Source organism: Oryctolagus cuniculus, chromosome 10, assembly GCF_964237555.1.
Source record: "Oryctolagus cuniculus chromosome 10, mOryCun1.1, whole genome shotgun sequence".
NCBI lineage: Eukaryota > Metazoa > Chordata > Mammalia > Lagomorpha > Leporidae > Oryctolagus > Oryctolagus cuniculus.
The window spans coordinates 100,530,239-100,547,459 of NC_091441.1; the positions used below are offsets into that span (position 1 = coordinate 100,530,239).

A 17,221-nucleotide genomic window follows, 5' to 3' on the forward strand; every position below is an offset into this window, starting at 1 on the left:
TGAGCCTGGGAAAGCAGCAGAGAATGGCCCAAGTGCTTGGGTCCCTGCACCCTTGTGGGAGACCCTGATGGAGTTCTGGGCTCCTGGCCCAGCCCCAGCCATTGCGGCCGTTTGGGGAGTGAACCATCAGGTGGAAGATCTCTCTCTCTCTCTCTCTCTCTCTGTCTCCTTCTTTCTCTCTCCCTGTCACTGTACCTTTCAAATAAACTTTAAAAACTTGAAAAGAAGTACACCACAGAGAGGGCAGCAGCAGACTGCATGCTGGGAATGCTACAGGATCAAGGGGCTGAGGGAGAGGAGGGAAGGTTAGGGGTGGATCCGCCCAGAGAATGTCCTGCTGGGTCTTGGCTCTGCCCAGCTTCCCAGCAGTGTCTGGCTGCGGTGTGTCAGGCTAAGAAGGGCTGACAGGTTCCCTTGACATCTGCCGGAGCCCAGACAGGCCTGGGGAAGGGGGTCGTGGAGCAGTGGCTTCAAACCAGCACCTGATGGTGCTTGGGGAGCTGTGCAATGCAGGAGGCCAGGAAAGAATGTCGGTGCCAGTCCTGCGCCCTGAGGCTGCGGGAGCACAGACAGGGAGGGCGGGAGGAACGCCCCGGGAGGACCCTGCCACGTCTGACGCTGCCTGCTGCTTGCCTTCCAGTGTGCATGACCAACTGCCCGACGCTCATTGTCATGGTGGGTCTGCCTGCCAGGGGCAAGACCTACATCTCTAAGAAGCTGACTCGATACTTGAACTGGATCGGTGTGCCCACTCGGGGTGAGGCTTGGCCCCGGCTGCCTAAGGGGACGTTGTGGATGGGGGTGGGGGTGGGAGAGAAGGGAGAAGGCTGGACGATGGGCGAGGCCTGGGGATGGGTCAAGGTCAGGAATTACGATGAATGCTGGGCCTCTCCTTCCCTCCAGAATTCAATGTTGGCCAGTATCGCCGGGACATGGTCAGGACGTACAAATCATTTGAGTTTTTCCTCCCAGACAATGAAGAGGGGCTGAGAATCAGGAAGTAAGTGTGCATGTGTGTGTTTGTTGGGGGGAAAGGGAGGCTAGCAAGTTACTGCCCGTTAACTGAGGAGCCCTGGGGGCTGGAGCCAGTTGCTGGTGAATGAACCTGGCCTTGCCCTGTCCCAGCCCCTGTGTGACAGAGCTAGTCTCTTGACCTCCCAGGACATGGAGGGGTTGGGATGTGATGGGTTTGGTGATGAGAGAGGGAGGCGTGTGGCCTGGTGCTGGCCTGCCCCTGCCCTGGTTGTCAGGGTAGGGACATGCTGTGAGAGTATAGTGCAGGGCTGCGGGGGGATGAAGGCCTGGCCAGGGCGGGGGAGCAGCTGCCATGTGGCGGTCACCTTCACTTACCCCCGCCCTCGATGGGAATGGCTGCGATGGGGAGAGGAGCCTGAGTGGGTGCAGGGATGCAGGCCTCAGGGATGGAGCAGGGTGGAACCCTCCTCCCTGTCCCTTCCTTTATATTGGGAGGATGTTTCACGTGTTCTTGGCACGTGTGGGATAGGCCTTGAGTTTGCTTTGATGGTGTCTAGATGTTGCTGGGTGAGTAGTTCACATACCTGTCATTACTCAGAAGGTAGAATTTGCATATAATCACACACACACACACACACACACACACACCCTGGTTCTGACTTGAACTGAGTGCTTTTCTAAGAAACTGAGTGGTCTAAGGAGCTGTGTTCTGCCCTTCTTGGTGGGAGTTGGATGGGGGATCAAGATGCCCACTTTTTAGCCGTGGGTGGCAGAGAATCACTCTGGGCCCAGTCCGGATGGTAGAGCAGTGATCAAGCTGGCGCGGCACTAATGACTTCCCCAAATTAAGCCCAGCTCCAGGGCAGAAACCACCCCTCTGCCTTCCGGGTCTGAATTGTGGAATGCTTGTTCCTTTTCCTGCTCTGGCCACTAGGTGTCAGGCACTCCCCACTGTAGGGCTTGCACCTTCAGGTCACCTCCGCCCTTTCCTTATTGGGGCGGGGCCAGGCTAAGGCACCAAGAAGGGAAGTGGAGTTTGAAGTTCAGGTTTCTGTGGCCAAATAGTGGGTGAGGTACAATGCTGTGCCCTCTGGTGGTATGGAGCCAGACAGAAGGGGGAGAGTGACCCACACAGCTCGTGTGTGCTGGGGCTTGACAGCCAGGTCACGCCTTCCATTTTACAGATAAGAAAACCGAGGCACAGGCAAGCCAGTCTCACCCAAAATAGCAAAGCCCAGACTTGACGCTACTAAACATTGCCCAATATTCACCCCCAAATTTCTCATAAGTAAAATAAAAGGATCAGAAGTTTAGAAAATGGAAAAGCTGGGAGGAAAGGCTGCATCTCCCCGAGCATGCGCAGTCGAAGTCTTTAGGGCTGCGCGGTGTCGGGGTCTCATCTGGGCAGAGTAGAAGTTCTAGAAATGCGCCTCCACAGACTGCGTGCACCGCAGACCACGGGCACACCTGCCCCAGCAGACAAACCCGTCTTCCTACATGGGATCCTGTGCCATACGTGTGGGCACACACATGCACATGCATGCCTTGTGCAGACGTCTGGACACGCATGTGCACCCTGTGTGTACACTTGAGTAAACATGCATGCGCATCCCTGTGCTTATAGTCGTAGCATGTGAGTGTATGTACACGCATGTGGGCACCCACTCGTGAACATTTGTGTTCATTCATTCTGTGCCCTCACTCCTAAGTCAGATGCCATACTCATTGGCAAGTACACACACAGGCACACACGTGCTTGTGTGCACCTATGCACATGAGCACAGGCTAGGGCACATACAAAAACCTCCTCTTGTGCATGTGGGTGAACACACACAGCCCATTCATACCTGTGCCCATTTAGTTCTGTGTGACATGAGGGCCTGGCACATCAAGTGCGCATACACAGCTGCACTCACGTGGCCCGGGGACTCGTGCATGCTCACTCACACGTTTACATGTGCACACTCCCCATGCCCCCACATAGGCACCACTCACATACATACACACACATGTACACCCAGGCTCCTGGGCTGTTCCCCAGCGACTCCCCTGGAGCCCCGACATTCCTCCCCCACGGTGGAGCCACAGTCCAGGCAGCCCACGAAAGAGATCTTAGCCTAGAACGTGGGGCTCTAAATGAAGGTGGTGAGAACTAGCCGCAGCCTTGCTGGTTCCCTGGATGCTCCGAATTCAGATTTTTGGCAGAAGAACACACTCTAGGCTTGAATTGAAAGATCACTGGGGCACAGGAAGATCACAAGGATTCGAACTGTGCCCGTGTGGGATGCTGGTGCTGCAGGCTGTGCCACAGCACCGGCCCTGAGAAAAGCAACTTTTTTTTTTTTTTTTGAAAGATTTATTCATTTATTTGAAAGGCAGAGCTACAGAGAGGCAGAGAGAGAGAGAGAGAGAGGTCCTCCATCTGCTGATTTATTCCCTAAATGGCCGCAACAGCCAGAGCTGGGCCTATCCGAAACCAGGAGCCAGGAGCTTCTTCCAGGTCTCCCACATGGGTGCAGGGGCCCAAGGACTTGGGTCATCTGCTGCTGCTCTCCAGGCCAGAGAGCTGGGTAGGAAGTGGAGCAGCTGGGACTAGAACCGGTGCCCATATGGGATGCCGGCACTGTAGGCGGCCGCCCCACCTGCTCTGCCTCAGCGCCTTCCCTGAGAAAAGGAGATTAACCAGAGAGGAGGGGACCTGGGGCCGTCTGCTCTCGTGTCTGGTGGGCTGTGTCGCTGCTTCCTTAGGCCTGGTGCTGGGCTGACCCTGTGTTCTCTCCTCTGAAGACAGTGTGCCCTGGCAGCCCTCCGTGATGTCCGGCGGTTCCTCAGCGAGGAGGGCGGGCACGTGGCGGTGAGTGCGACACCCTGGTGCCAGCTGGGAGTGAAGTGTGGGAGCCCACCCACTTCTGACCCTGTACTCCCGGGGCGTCTGGAGGGGCAGGCAGGGTGCGTGAGTCCCCGCGGGCAGGAGGCTGCAGCAGCTTTCCGGAAGGCAGCCCGAGACTGGATGTGGGCCAGGACTTTCCCTGGATGGCTCTGGCTGTACTTGACCCTGCAGGACCTCCTTCTGCATACTCGCATTGTTGACCATCCGGGACTTCTGGCTGGGTGTGCTTTCTCCAGAGGCAGGGTGCATCCTGCCAGCATCTGCCAGCATTTGGCCGAAGCCAGGATAATCCTGGCTGAAGGCATCTCCTTTCCAGTCAGCTGCAAGGGTGGGACAAGGACCCTCCCCAACGCCGCACTCTCCAACCCAGGAGCTGCTCAGTTTTCTTCCCGGAGTCGGGCCTCCGGGAGCTCCCCACGGAATTCATTACTGAGACCCCGCCCTCCCTGGGAACTCCCTGCTCCTGCAGGGCTGAGCGCCCTGCCCCCAGCCTCCTTGGTTCCCTGACTCGCTCTGCTGAAGCACACCCACCAATAACTTCCTGAGAGCAGTGCTTAGGAAATAAGTCACGTGAGACCTTGCTTGCCAGAGATGTTTCTTAATTTTATTTAAAGATTTATTTTATTTCTTTGAAAGGCAGTGTTACAGAGAGGGGCTGGCACTGTGGCTTAGCGGGTAAAGCTACCACCTGTAGTGCCCGCATCCCATATGGGCGCTGGTTCAAGTCCTGGATGTTCCACTTCTGATCCAGCTCTCTGCTATGGCCTGGGAAAGCAGTAGAAGATGGCCCAAGTGCTTGGGCCCCTGCACCCTTGTAGGAGACCTGGAAGAAGCTCCTGGCTTCTGGCTTCAGATTGGTACAGCTCTGGCCATTGTGGCCATCTGGGGAGTGAACCAGTGGATGGAAGACCCTCCTCTCTCTCTCTCTGCCTCTCTGTAACTCTGCCTTTCACATAAATAAATAAATCTTAAAAAAAAAAAAAAAAAAAAAAAAAGGCTGTGTGACAGAAATACAGAGATGGAGGAGGAAAGAGAGAGAGAGAGAATGAGTGAATGAGTGTTTCCATCTGCTGGTTCACTCCCCAGATGGCTGTGACAGTTGGGACTGGGCTAGGTCAAAGACAGGAGCCAGGAACTCCATCCAGACTCCAATGTGGATGTGGGGGTCCATCTCCTTTTGCCTTCCCCAGCACATTAGCAGGGAACTGGATTGGAAGCGGAGCAGCCAGCATTCAAACTGGCGCTCCCATATGGGGTCTGGCATCATAGCTGGTGGCTCAACCTGTTGTACCATAGCACCAGCCCAGAAATGCCTTTTTTTAAAATTCTGCATGTGGGGCTGGCACTGTGGCATAGCAGGTTGAGGTGCCACCTTTGATGCCAATTTCCCATAGGAGCGCAGGTTTGAGTCCCAGCCACTCTACTTCCAATCCAGCTCCCTGCTGATGCGCCCAGGAAAGCAATGGAAGATGACCCAAGTGTTTGGGGCCCTGTGCTCCTGGCTTTGGCCTGGCCCAAACCTGGCTGTTGCAGCTATCTGGGGAGTGAACTGGTAGATAGAAGACCCCTTGCTCTGTCTTTCCCTCTCTGTCTATGTAACTCTGCCTTTCAAATAAATAAAATGTCTTTAAAAAAATGAATGAGTAAAAGGAAAGTTCTCGTTTGGCAGTTGGGTGTTGAGTTCTTCCCTCAGCATCCCCTCAGTGCTGCTGTGCGCGCAGTGACTCCCAGCGAGGCCCTGGTCTGACTCGCTGACCTCCCTGAGGGCTGCACACTGTGGGAAGGGGCTGGGGGCTTCTCTGGTCCCTGCCTCTTGTGTGGCCTTGAGGGTCTTCAAGGTGCTGTGGCCACGGTGAACCTGTGGGGCCCAACAAGGTCCAGCAGGCCCTCCAGGGCAGGGAAATGCACCGTATTATTTCTCTGATAAAAACCACCTCTGCCACATTCCAGCGACTCCTCCCTCCCCACACTGTTTTCTGAGCTGCTCCTTCTAGAACTCCAGGTGCCTGCGTGCTGGGCTTGATCCCTAATCCTATCTTTTCCTCCCTTATTTTCACTCTTTGTCTTGTTATTTTGAGAGACTTCCTCAACATTATCTCACACATATTTGGTTGCCTGTCTAAAAAAAAGAAATGGCTGTGATCACATGTTACATTTCTTGATCTGAGTGTTCCAGTTTTTAGAACTCTGCTTTTGTTTCATGCTTACCTTGTCCTGTTTAACCATCTTTGGGTGACCGTAAGGGGTTTTCCAGTTTGTTTGTTTATGTTTTCTTCTGTTCCATGCCTGGTCTCCATTTTCTCCAAGTTGTTTTTTTTTTCTTTGTCTGTCTGATTTGGTCCCTGTTCTTTTTGTCGGGGGTTTTGACGGAACATCTGGTGAGCTTTGATTGAATTCCCTTTTTAAAAACTGGTATTGTGAAGGCTGCTTGCACTGCCTGTGAGTGGGCTGCACCAGAGGGGCCTTGGGCAGGCCCTGCACTTCACAAAGAGCCCCAAATGGGTCGGTGCTGGGTCCCAGCTGCTCTGTCAGCCCCCCAGCCAGCCCTCCCATTTCCTCTCCACCCCTCCCTCTTTTCAGAGGTGCATCCTGGGCCTGCAGGGGTCTCGCCAGGCCAGCTCCAGGGCTGGAGGCCAAAAGAACTCTTTGTTTCTAGGTTTTTGACGCAACAAATACCACCCGAGAAAGGAGAGCAACCATCTTTAATTTTGGGGAGCAGAATGGCTACAAGGTGAGGCCTCCGCGCTGCCCTCCTTGGTTGAGCTGTGGCACTGCCGGGCCCTCCAGGCCTCATTTCTCTGCCGCCTGATGCACGCCAGGCATTGGGCAACCGGCATTCGGGATGACGGGGACCGCTCTTCCCGCCTGAGCTTTCCCTCCCAGGGGTCGGGGTTGTGGCAGCCCTGCCTCCACGTCCAGAGGCAGGGCCAGGGCCCGGCACAGTGGAGATCACGGAGCCGGGCCCCAGCCCTGAGTGTGTCCCTGCTTCCCCCCCTGCTGCCCGTGCTGCCACGTCTGGTCTTCGCTGCAGACCTTTTTTGTCGAATCCATCTGTGTGGATCCTGAGGTCATAGCTGCCAACATCGTGGTGAGTGCTGGGGGCAGTGATACCCCAGAAGGCGGCCTGTGGCAGTGAGGTCCCTCTCCCAGCTGGGGCTGGGGCCTGGGCTGCCCTTAACTTGATCTTGAGCCTTGGGGGAGGAGAGGCCGTGCAGTGTTAGGCGGGAGCCTCCTCCCCACTCACAATCCCCTGGGCAGTGGGAAGGGCTTTGGGAAAGGGAGAGAGATGGGTCCTCCCCCTCACCCCATTTGTCAGGGCTTGGGGAGATGTTCAGGGTGGCAAACGGCTTCCAGCCCCCTGGATGCCACGAGGGCGGAGGCCTGGACCTCAGGGCTCCAGTGTGAGAGCGCAGGCTGGGGAGCTGCGGGTCTCCCCCATGGGAGCAGCTCCCCCAGGGCAGCCTGCAGGCTCAGGCCCCCCACCCGCTGCCCAGCAGTCTCCTTGGCCTCCGTCCTGATGTGTCCCTGCTCTGTGCCCGGCTCTGGCAGCAAGTCAAACTGGGCAGCCCCGACTACGTCAACCGCGACAGTGACGAGGCCACCGAGGACTTCATGAGGCGCATCGAGTGCTACGAGAACTCGTACGAGTCGCTGGACGAGGACCTGGACAGGTGAGTGAGGATGGTGCCTGTGCTGCCGCCGGCTGGGCAGGGCCAGCTCCTTCTTGGCCGCCTCCTGTGGCTCCCTCTGGTGGTGGCTGCAGCAGAGGTGCTATGACCTTTTTCAGTTCTCTGCTTGGAGCGGAAGTCGTCGGCCAGAGGTGACTTGCAGAAGGCCTGTTGCCTCACCTGGAAGCCTGCGAGTCCATCCTAGCATCAAGCTTGGCTTCTGTGCAGAGGTCTTCCCACAAGACATTTGCAAACTGACATACGTTTCTTTATTTTTTCATCTTTTTTTTTTTTTTTTTTTTTGACAGGCAGAGTGGACAGTGAGAGGGAGACAGAGAGAAAGGTCTTCCTTTGCCATTGGTTCACCCCTCAATGGCTGCTTCGGCCAGCGCACTGCGCTGATCCGATGGCAGGAGCCAGGTGCTCCTCCTGGTCTCCCATGTGGGTGCAGGACCCAAGCACTTGGGCCATCCTCCACTGCACTCCTGGGCCACAGCAGAGAGCTGGACTAGAAGAGGGGCAACCGGGACAGAATCTGGCGCCCCAGCTGGGACTAGAACCCAGTGTGCCGGCGCCACAGGTGGAGGATTAGCCTATTGAGCCGTGGCACCGGCCATTTTTTCATCTTTTAAAAAATATTTTATCTTTTTGAAGCAGAGTTACAGCAAGAGAGAGAAAGAGAGAGAGAGAGAGAGAGGTCTTCCATCTGCTGGTTTACTCCCCAAATGGCCACAACAGCCAGGGCCAGACTGAAGCCAGGAGCCAGGAGTTTCCTCTGGGTCTCCCACCCCAAGGACTTGGGCCATCTTCTGCTGCTTTCCCAGGCCATTAGCAGAGAGCTGGATCAGAAGTGGATAGCTGGTTCTTAAACAGGTGCCCATATAGGATGCCAGCATCACAAGTGGTGGCTTTGCCTGCTAAGCCACAGCGCCGGCCCCATATGCATTTCTCTAAATGTTCAGCCTGGTTTTTGGGAAGAGGGAGAGCAGGCAGTGGCTGGGTCTTGCTACCTCCACTTGTCTCCCTCTGGAATGGAAGAGCAATCAGATGCTGGGTGGTCAGGGGTCTGTCGGCCCCTAAGGAGGGTTCAGCTGAGGGCCCATCACCAGGGGTTGGCACCTGTAAAGGGTGGGAAGGGGGACATTTTGTTTAGGCTTGAAGGGTGGGCGTTCCTTTGACAGTTACTCAGCTCTGCGATGTGGTGCAAAGGAAACATAATAATTAAATCAGTCAGCAGGGCTGTCTTCCAATAAAACTTTATACAAGCAGCCTGCGGGCTGGCTTTGACCTGCTGGCCATGGTTTGCCAACTCCCGTCTCAGCATAAATGGGGCAATGGTTAAGCAAATAACAGCGTAGCCCTTGGCAGACGTTACACAGCCGTGGTAATTCATGATACGGAGAGACTGGGGCGAGCGTGTAGTACAGCGTGGAGTGCTGGGCGGGAATGCAGCCTTGCGCCTGGTCGTCCATGATCCTGGAGCAGTAGGCGATGCTCGGGACCAAGGAAACCAGCAGCTGGGGAGGGATGGCTCAGGGGGACTCCCAGAAGTGGGTGAAAAACAGAATTAACAGATAAGCTGATTTTCATACAAAATGTTTGCAAACCCCTAACTGAGGTCCCCCTCAGTGCAGAAATGAGAGGATCCAGAGCGTGTCAGGGTTGACCGGAGCCACCCCTGCACTGCGACACACACCCACAGGCTCTCCAGCGTTGCTGAGAAGGTGGCGGGCGGGGATGGTAGTGACGGCTGCCTGGCACCTCCTCCTCCGCTTCCTGTCCTGGCCCCAGCTGCCGGGCTGGGGTGTGGCAACGACTTGGCATATACAGATGACCTGGACCAGGTTCCAGGGCCAGGGAGTCCTGGGGAAGAAGAGCCCAGGTCCGTAGTGAGCTGATGAGGTGGGGAAGGGGCAGGAGTGTTTGCTGCTTCCGGGGCCACCCTGGGGAAATCTGTCTCTTGATTCCCTTGCAGACAGTGCGGTGAGAGCTCTGAGGTAGGTGAGAGGGGGCCTGGGGCCACACGAGGGTCAGGAAGTCACGACTGACCCCCACCTGGGCAGCATGATGAGTGCTGAGCACGTCTCACCGGCTTTGTCTGTGTCACACACGTTGTGTTGTTCCTGCCTCACTCCCAGCACTCTCTCCCCGGCTGCCAGTCCTGCGTGCTGTGGGCTCACACCAGGTGATGCAAGGCCTTGCAGCTGGCTCCTGGGGCGGGCGGGCCAGGCGTGCCCCTGAGGGCCTGGGCCGCATTCACAGACCTCTCCTTCTCTCTGGAAAGGGACCTGTCCTACATCAAGATCATGGACGTGGGGCAGAGCTACGTGGTGAACCGCGTGGCTGACCACATCCAGAGCCGAATCGTGTATTACCTCATGAACATCCACGTGACCCCGCGCTCCATCTACCTCTGCCGGCATGGGGAAAGCGAGCTCAACCTCAAGGGCCGGATTGGTGGGGACCCGGGGCTGTCCCCCCGTGGCAGGGAGGTCAGTTGTCTGTGCACTGGTGGCTGGGTATGTGTACTCATGTGTGTGTGTTGGGACCAGGCTCCCGGTCTTACAGCTCTGTGCAATCTGGGTAGATGATCTTCACGCAGTCTAGAATGTTCACACCCTGTAGGGAAGGTCTCCCTGTAAGCTGTCACCAGCAGAGCCCTTTCTTGGAGAGCCGTGCCGCCCCTGAAGGGGACTGAGTCTGCACTGTGTGGCTGGTGGCTCTCTCACAGTCCAAGGAAGGGAGCTGTGGGCAGGTTGTGTGGCCAGGGCACATGGTTTGAGGTGGGGTCACCTGATGAATCCTCACTTGGCCTGCACGCAGGGTCTGGGGGGTCTGCACAAGGATGGCACTGTGGTACAGTGGGTAACCCCCCTGCCTGGGATACCAGCATCCCATTGGGTGCTGGTTTGTGCCTCAGCTGCTCCACTTCCAGTCCAGCTTCCTGCTGATGGCCTGGGAAAGCAGTGGAAGATGACTCGAGTGTTTGGGCCCCTGCCACCCACATGGGAGACCCAGATGAACCTCCTGGCTCCTGGCTTTGGCCTGGCCCAGCGTGGCCCTTTGTGGCCATCTGGGGAATGAGCCAGCAGGTAGAAGATCCTCTCTCTGGCTCTCTCACTCTCTCTAACTCTGTTTTTGATTTTTTGTTTTGTTTTGTTTTAAGATTTCTTTATTTGAAAGGCAGAGTTAGAGAGAGTGAGAGACAGAAAGAGTTCTTCCATCACTGTTCTACTCCCCAGGTGGCCACAGTGGTCATGGCTGTGCCAGGCCGGAGCCGGGAGCCAGGAGCCAGGAGCCTGAAGCTTCCTCTGGGTCTCCGCATAGGTGCAGGAGCTCAGGCACTTGGGCCACCCTCTGCTGCTCTCCCAGGCACACAGCAGGCAACTGGACCGGAAGTAGAGCAGCTGGGTCTCAAACTGGCACCCATGTTGAACCTGTGGGTCTGAGCTTGCCTGTGCTGTGTTCCAGTTTGCTAAGAGCCTGGCCCAGTTCATCAGTGATCAGAACATCAAGGACCTGAAGGTGTGGACAAGCCAGATGAAGAGAACGATCCAGACAGCTGAGGCGCTGGGTGTGCCCTACGAGCAGTGGAAGGTCCTCAACGAGATTGATGCGGTAATTCCTGTTCTGCTGCCCCCCCCCCCCCGCCCCCTACCCCGAGTCGGGGCCCAGCTGTGCTCACCTGCCGTGACGGTGCCGAGGGCCGCAGAACACTTCCTCCAGAATTTATTTATTTCCTTCCTTCCTTCCTTCCTTCCTTCCTTTCCTCTCTTCCTCTTTCTTTTTAAAAATTTTATAGACAGAAAGAGAAAGACCTCTCATTACTGGTCCACTCCTCAGAAGTTCACAATGGCCAGGGTTTGGTTGGGGTCAGACCTGGGACCAGGAACTCAACCTAGATTTCCCACATGGGTGGCAGGAACCCAACTGCTGGAGCCATCAGCTTTGCCTCCTTGGGTCAGGAGCCAGAGCCAGGCACTCTGATATGGGACACAGGTCTCTCTCTCTCTCTTTAACATTTATTTGTTTTATTTGACAGGCAGAGTTAGAGAGATCTTCCCTCTGGTGGTTCACTCCCCAAATGGCCTCAATGGCTGGAGCTGGGCCAGGTTGAAGCCAAGAGCTTTATCCGAGTCTCCCACATGTGTACAAGAGCCCAGAGACTTGGACCTTCTGCTGCTTTCCCAGGTGCATTAGCAGGGAGGTGGATGGGAAGTGCAGCAGGGACTAAACTGGCACCCATAAGGGGTGTAGACATCGCAGGCTGTGGCTTTACCCACTACGAAATGGCACCAACCCTGGCACACGGGTGTCTTAGCTGCTGGGGTAAACGCTCCCCCTGTCTTTTTCATTTAGCTACTTAGACCACCCTGTTCTGACAGAGGCCTTCAATCTAATCTTTTTCCAGTTAGCTTATTACTAACCGAATATGTGTCCTTTGTTTGTTATTTATTCTACTTTCCTTCCCGTGAGGTTCTTAGCATGTATGATGTGTGTCTGTGTCATGTCCACCAGCAGTCTCCTGTCTTAATTAGGTAGTCGACCGTGGTTCTGAGCATCTGGATGTCTCGTGAGCTTTTGCCCCTTTTCCCCCTGCCTGTTAGATTGTCTCGCTTTCTCTTGTTGATTTTTAAGAGTTCTTTTTTTTAATGATAAAAGATTTATTTGTTGGTTGGTTGGTTGGTTTGAAAAACAGAATGAGAGAGAGACAGAGGTCTTGTGTCGCGTGTAACCGTGAGAGCTTTTATGCACTGAAGCCGGAGCCGGGGATCCATCTGGGTCTCCCACATGGCTGACGCGGGCCCAGGTCCTTGAGCCATCGTCTGCTGCCTCCCAGGATGCACATTAGCAGGAAGCTGGAGGGAAGGCAGAAGCAGAACTCAACCCCACGTGCACTTGGGGCTGTGCCACAACGCGTGCCCCGATTTTTAAGAGTTCATTATGAACTTGGGGTCTGATGCATTGCTGGTGATTTTTAATTGAGTGTGGGCATTTCGTGTGAGCCTTTGTGAGACTCTGAGGCTCTGGCTAACGTCGCCTCTCTCAGGAGCGTTTCCTTCTGCTGTGGGACATGGGGTCGGGATCACCCTCATCCAGGGAGCTGCTGCAGAGCCGGGCTCTGGTGCTTGCAGCGCCTCCTTGGTTGTCAGGTCACTCCTGCTCCAGGCTTCTGGCGGAAACCCACGACTGCTGGCAGCTCTGCCAAGCCCTTGCCTGCCTGGGCCTCTTTCCTGCTCAGCTTCTGGAAACAGAAATGCTGTGCACTGGGCTCACCGTGGGGCTCCCTGTGCCCAGAGGTCCCGGCTCCCAAGTCCTCTTTCCCTCTCTGCTCCATGGTGTGTCTACCAGATTCAGGCGTTTGTTGGCACAGCTGTTCTGGCTGCTCTTACTGTCACCATTGGAAACACTGCCTGCAGCAGGAGTCTGGGAAGGGATCAGAGGTGGATCCTGGGGAGAACCTGGTTGGTGTTGACTGTCAGGCCCACGGTGCTGAGAATGGCTGTTGGGGCCAGGCAGGGGCAGCCTGGAGAAGGTGCTAGTGGGGGGCTTGCCACGGCCTGGTAGGGTGCTGACACCTAGTGGGGGGCTTGCCGCGGCCTGGTAGGGTGCTGACACCTGGCACTTGGGTGGTGACAGAGAGAGAAGAGCGGGTGGATTTGAGCACTGTTTATGTGTATTTTCTCTGGGTATTGTTGGTTCACAGAAAACCCACAGCCAGCTTCTTCTGCCCTAGTGGCTTTTCCGTCTGTTCTCTTGGATTCTCTTGAGGCGCTGCCTTCTGAGATCAGGATCATCCAGGTGTGGCCTTGCCGGTCATGTACCTTGTGTTTTATTATCATTTATTACTCTTGCATTGACAAGAATACTTTATTGATGGGCAAATCTAATGTCCTTGTTTTTTTTTTTTTTTTTCTCTTGTTTCTTTTAAATAAGATTTAGTTCATTTATTTGAAAGGCAGAGTTACAGGGTGGGGTAGGGAATAGCAAGATCTTTTATCTGCTGGTTCATTCCTCAAATGGCTGCAATAGCCAGGGTTGGCCAGCCTGAAGCCAGGAGCCAGGAGTTTCATCTCGTCTCCCAGGTGGGTGGCAGGGCCCCAAGCATTTGGGCCACCATCCACTGCTTTCCCAGGGGTATTAGCAGGGAACTGGTTTGGAGGTAGAACAGCCAGTGCTCAAACGAGCCCCCATATGGGATACCAGCGCTACAGGTGGTGGCTTACCCCTAAACGCCACCTCACCTCCGGCCTGGTCTTAGTTTAATGGGCTTGCCCCTCAGGCTCCCGTCCTTTTGGAATGGTGAGCGTTGGCCTATCACGTTCCTGTTTTGTTTTTTAAACTTTATTTATTTAAAGATTTACTTATTTATTTATTTGAAAGGCAGAGTTACAGAGAGGCAGAGGCAGAGAAAGAGAGAGAGAGATCCTCTGTCTGCTAGTTCACTGCCCAGGTGGCTGCAACAACTAGAGCTGCACCAATCCAAAGCCAGAAGCCATGAGCTTTTTCCAGGTCTCCCATGCAGGTGCAGGGGCCATCTTCCACTGCTATCCCAGGCCATAGCAGAGAGCTGGATCAGAAGTGGAGCACCTGGGTCTAGAGCCAGCACCCATATGCGATGCTGGCACTGCAGGTGGTGGCTTTACCCGCTAGACCACAGCACCGGCCCCTAAACTGTATTATAGAAAATGTAAATTATATATAAAAATAAGGAGACTATTATCGTGAATCCCCATGTACCCAATACCAGCCTTAGCAATGTTCAACGTGCGGCCTGCATCAGCTCTTCCATGCTTATACCCAACCGGGTTATTTTAAAGCAAGTTTAAACGTGATGAAACCCCGGCTCCAGATTCTACCATCAGCCTTTTCCCATTCACTCTCCATCGCTGAGTCATATCAGCATTGTCTGCAAAGTAACCCACTTGCTTGGGGAGTGGGGCCACGGGTGTTTAGATGAATGCGATTACCTGTGTGTTGGTAATATTTTGGACAGGAGTGGGTGTGTGGGTTCATCATAGTGTTGTCTCTGCTTTTCTGTGTGGCTCAAAGCTCCCGTAAGAAAAATTGCATATGTATAGCTCATTCAGCTGCTTTCATCATATCGTTCAAATTTTGTGTCCTTAATTATCTTCCGCTTGATCATCATCAATCAACAGCTGGATGTTAGAGGACACTCCATGCTTAAGATTTTCTTTGTTTTTCTTGCATTTCTAGCTATTGCTTTGCATATTTTATTCTTTTGTTTTTTTAACATATTTCGATGCTTTGTTATGAAGTAATCGAAAGCTCATGACTTAGGAATTTGTGAGACATAAAAGGAAACAGATGGCCACTGCAATTAGGTTAATGCAATGAAGGTTTATGAAGGGACTGTTTACAAATATGTGGGCAGGGTGCAGGCAACCAGAGAGCTCCTGCCCTTTGTTGACCCTGGGGCTGGAGCCAGGAGCCAGGGGATGCAGCCTCCTGGGGGGGGGGGGGCAACATGGAAGGGGTAACCTGATGGGGCGGGACCTTGGGGAGGACTGAGGCCTGAGAGCAGCTCTGCACGGGGAGCCCGGGAGTGAAACTCTGAACCATGCTCTCCTCCTTCTCTGGGCCTCCCGCCAGGTTCCCCGTGACCCAGTCCAGCCAGAAGTTATGGGCCAAGGGAGCCTTGTGGGTGTAGTCCACAGCGGTCACCCAGGAGAGAGCAGGGGGCAGGGGAGAGGGATCTGGAAGCCCCAGTGAGGTGGAGTAGCAAAGCCTTAGCTCTTGCAAGCTGCTGTTCTGGGGCTGGGTATTTGACCGAGCAGTTAAGCCGCCCACTGGGACACCTTCACCCCGTATCAGGGTGCCTGAGTTCAAGTCCTAGCCTGCTTCTAAGATTCCAGCTTCCTAATAACATGTACCCTGGGAGACAGCAGGCGATGACCCATGTAGTTGGGTTCCTGCCACTGAATGGGAGACTTGGATGAGTTCCTGGTTCCTGGCTTGGCTCAACCCCAGCCATTGCTGGCACTTGGAGAGTAACTGGGGGTTGGGAACGCTGTCTCTCTGTCAAATAAATAAAGAAGTAAATAAGGAAAGTTTTCTAAATAGATGCTGCTCCATTGTCTTCTGGGTGGCATTGTTGCTATAGGAAGCATTCCCAGCTCTGTGCTGTACATACTGTATCTATGATACATCTTTTTCTCTGATGACTTTTAATATTTTTTCTCTTTTTTTAGATTTATTTATTAATTTGAGAGGTAGAGTTACAGAGGAAGGGAGGGAGAGAGAGAGGTCTTCCATCCACTGGTTCACTCTCCAGATGGCCACAACAGCCAGAGCTGGGCTGATCCGAAGTCAGGAGCCAGGTCTCCCATGTGGTTGCAAGGATCCAAAGACTTGGGCCATCTTCCACTGCTTTCCCAGGCCATGGCAGAGAGCTAAATTGGGAGTGGAGCAGCTGGGACTTGAACCCATGCTCTTATGAGATGCTGGCACTGCAGACAGAGGCTTAGGCTGCTACACCACAGCGCTGCCGGCCCCTAATATTTTCTCTTTTATCACTGATTTTCAGCAATTTGATTATAATGTGCCTTGGTATGGTTCTCTTTGTTTATCCTGCTTGGGGGTTCATTAAAATTCTTAGATTTCTGGGTCTCTAAAATCTGAACATTTTTGACATTATTTCTTCCTATATTTTCTGTCACTCTTTCTCCCACTCTGGACTCCTGGACTCGCGCTGTACAAATATTAGTTTCTCCACATCCTTGCCAACACTGTTATTTTCTGTTTTGTTGTTGTTGTTTTTTTGACAGGCAGAGTTAGATAGTGAGAGAGAGAGACAGAGAAAGGTCTTCCTCCCGTTGGTTCACCCCCCAAATGGCCACCATGGCTGGAGCTGCGTCGATCTGAAGCCAGGAGCCAGGTGCTTCTCCTGCTCTCCCATGCAGGTGCAGGGCCCAAGCACTTGGGCCATCCTCCACTGCCTTCCCGGGCCATAGCAGAGAGCTGGCCTGGAAGAGGAGAACCAGGACAGAATCTGGCGCCCCAACCGGGACTAGAACCCAGTGTGCCAGCACCGCAGGTAGAGGATTAGCCTAGTGAGCCGCGGTGCCGGCTTATTTTCTGGTTTTTTGTTTTGTTTTGTTTTGTTTTGTTTTTTTAATAGTGGCCCCTACTGGATGTGAGGTAGCACCTCACTGTGATTTTGATTTGCCTTCTCTGCCTTTTATCCACACTTTTGTTTTATTTCTTCCCTTTTATTTTTAAACTTTTTGTATCATTTTCTTTCTTTTTTAAGAGGAGTTATTTATTTGAGAGATAGGTATAAAAAGAGTCAGAGAGACAGACAGACAGAGAGGGCTCCTATCTGCTGGCTCACTCCTCAGATGCCTCCAACAGTCAAGGCTGAGCTGGTGCCAAAGCCGGGAATTGAACCCAGGTCCTCCGCTATGTGATGCAACTGTCTTGTTTGTCTGTTTAAGATTGACTGTTTATTTGACAGGCAGAATGACAGACTTAGAGGGAGATACTAAGAAAGAAATCTTCCAACTGCTTTTTCACACTCCTGATGGCCACAGGGTCAGATCTGGGCCAGGCAAAGGCCAGGAGCCTGGAACTCTACCCAGGTCTCTTACATGGATGTGGGGCCCAACCCCCCGGGCCGTCCTCTGCTGTCCTCTTAGGGGCACCAGCAGGGAGTTGGATCAGAAGC

The 17,221-nt window shown here is 54.0% G+C and overlaps 1 protein-coding gene across 3 annotated transcripts in view; it reads left to right on the top strand.

The window, feature by feature from the left end:
• Positions 1-17,221, top strand: part of PFKFB4 (6-phosphofructo-2-kinase/fructose-2,6-biphosphatase 4) — a 30,633-nt gene that overhangs the window by 8,089 nt on the left and 5,323 nt on the right. For 2 of the 3 annotated variants that reach the window (XM_008260608.4, XM_002713376.5), the window contains exons 2-9: positions 641-757; positions 904-1,000; positions 3,763-3,829; positions 6,522-6,596; positions 6,897-6,953; positions 7,415-7,536; positions 9,818-10,025; positions 11,005-11,151. In XM_008260608.4, coding sequence (XP_008258830.1) covers positions 641-757; positions 904-1,000; positions 3,763-3,829; positions 6,522-6,596; positions 6,897-6,953; positions 7,415-7,536; positions 9,818-10,025; positions 11,005-11,151 — 890 coding nt within the window. The remainder of the gene's footprint in view (positions 1-640; positions 758-903; positions 1,001-3,762; positions 3,830-6,521; positions 6,597-6,896; positions 6,954-7,414; positions 7,537-9,817; positions 10,026-11,004; positions 11,152-17,221) is intronic. The other variant, XM_051851655.2, reaches the window with a different exon arrangement.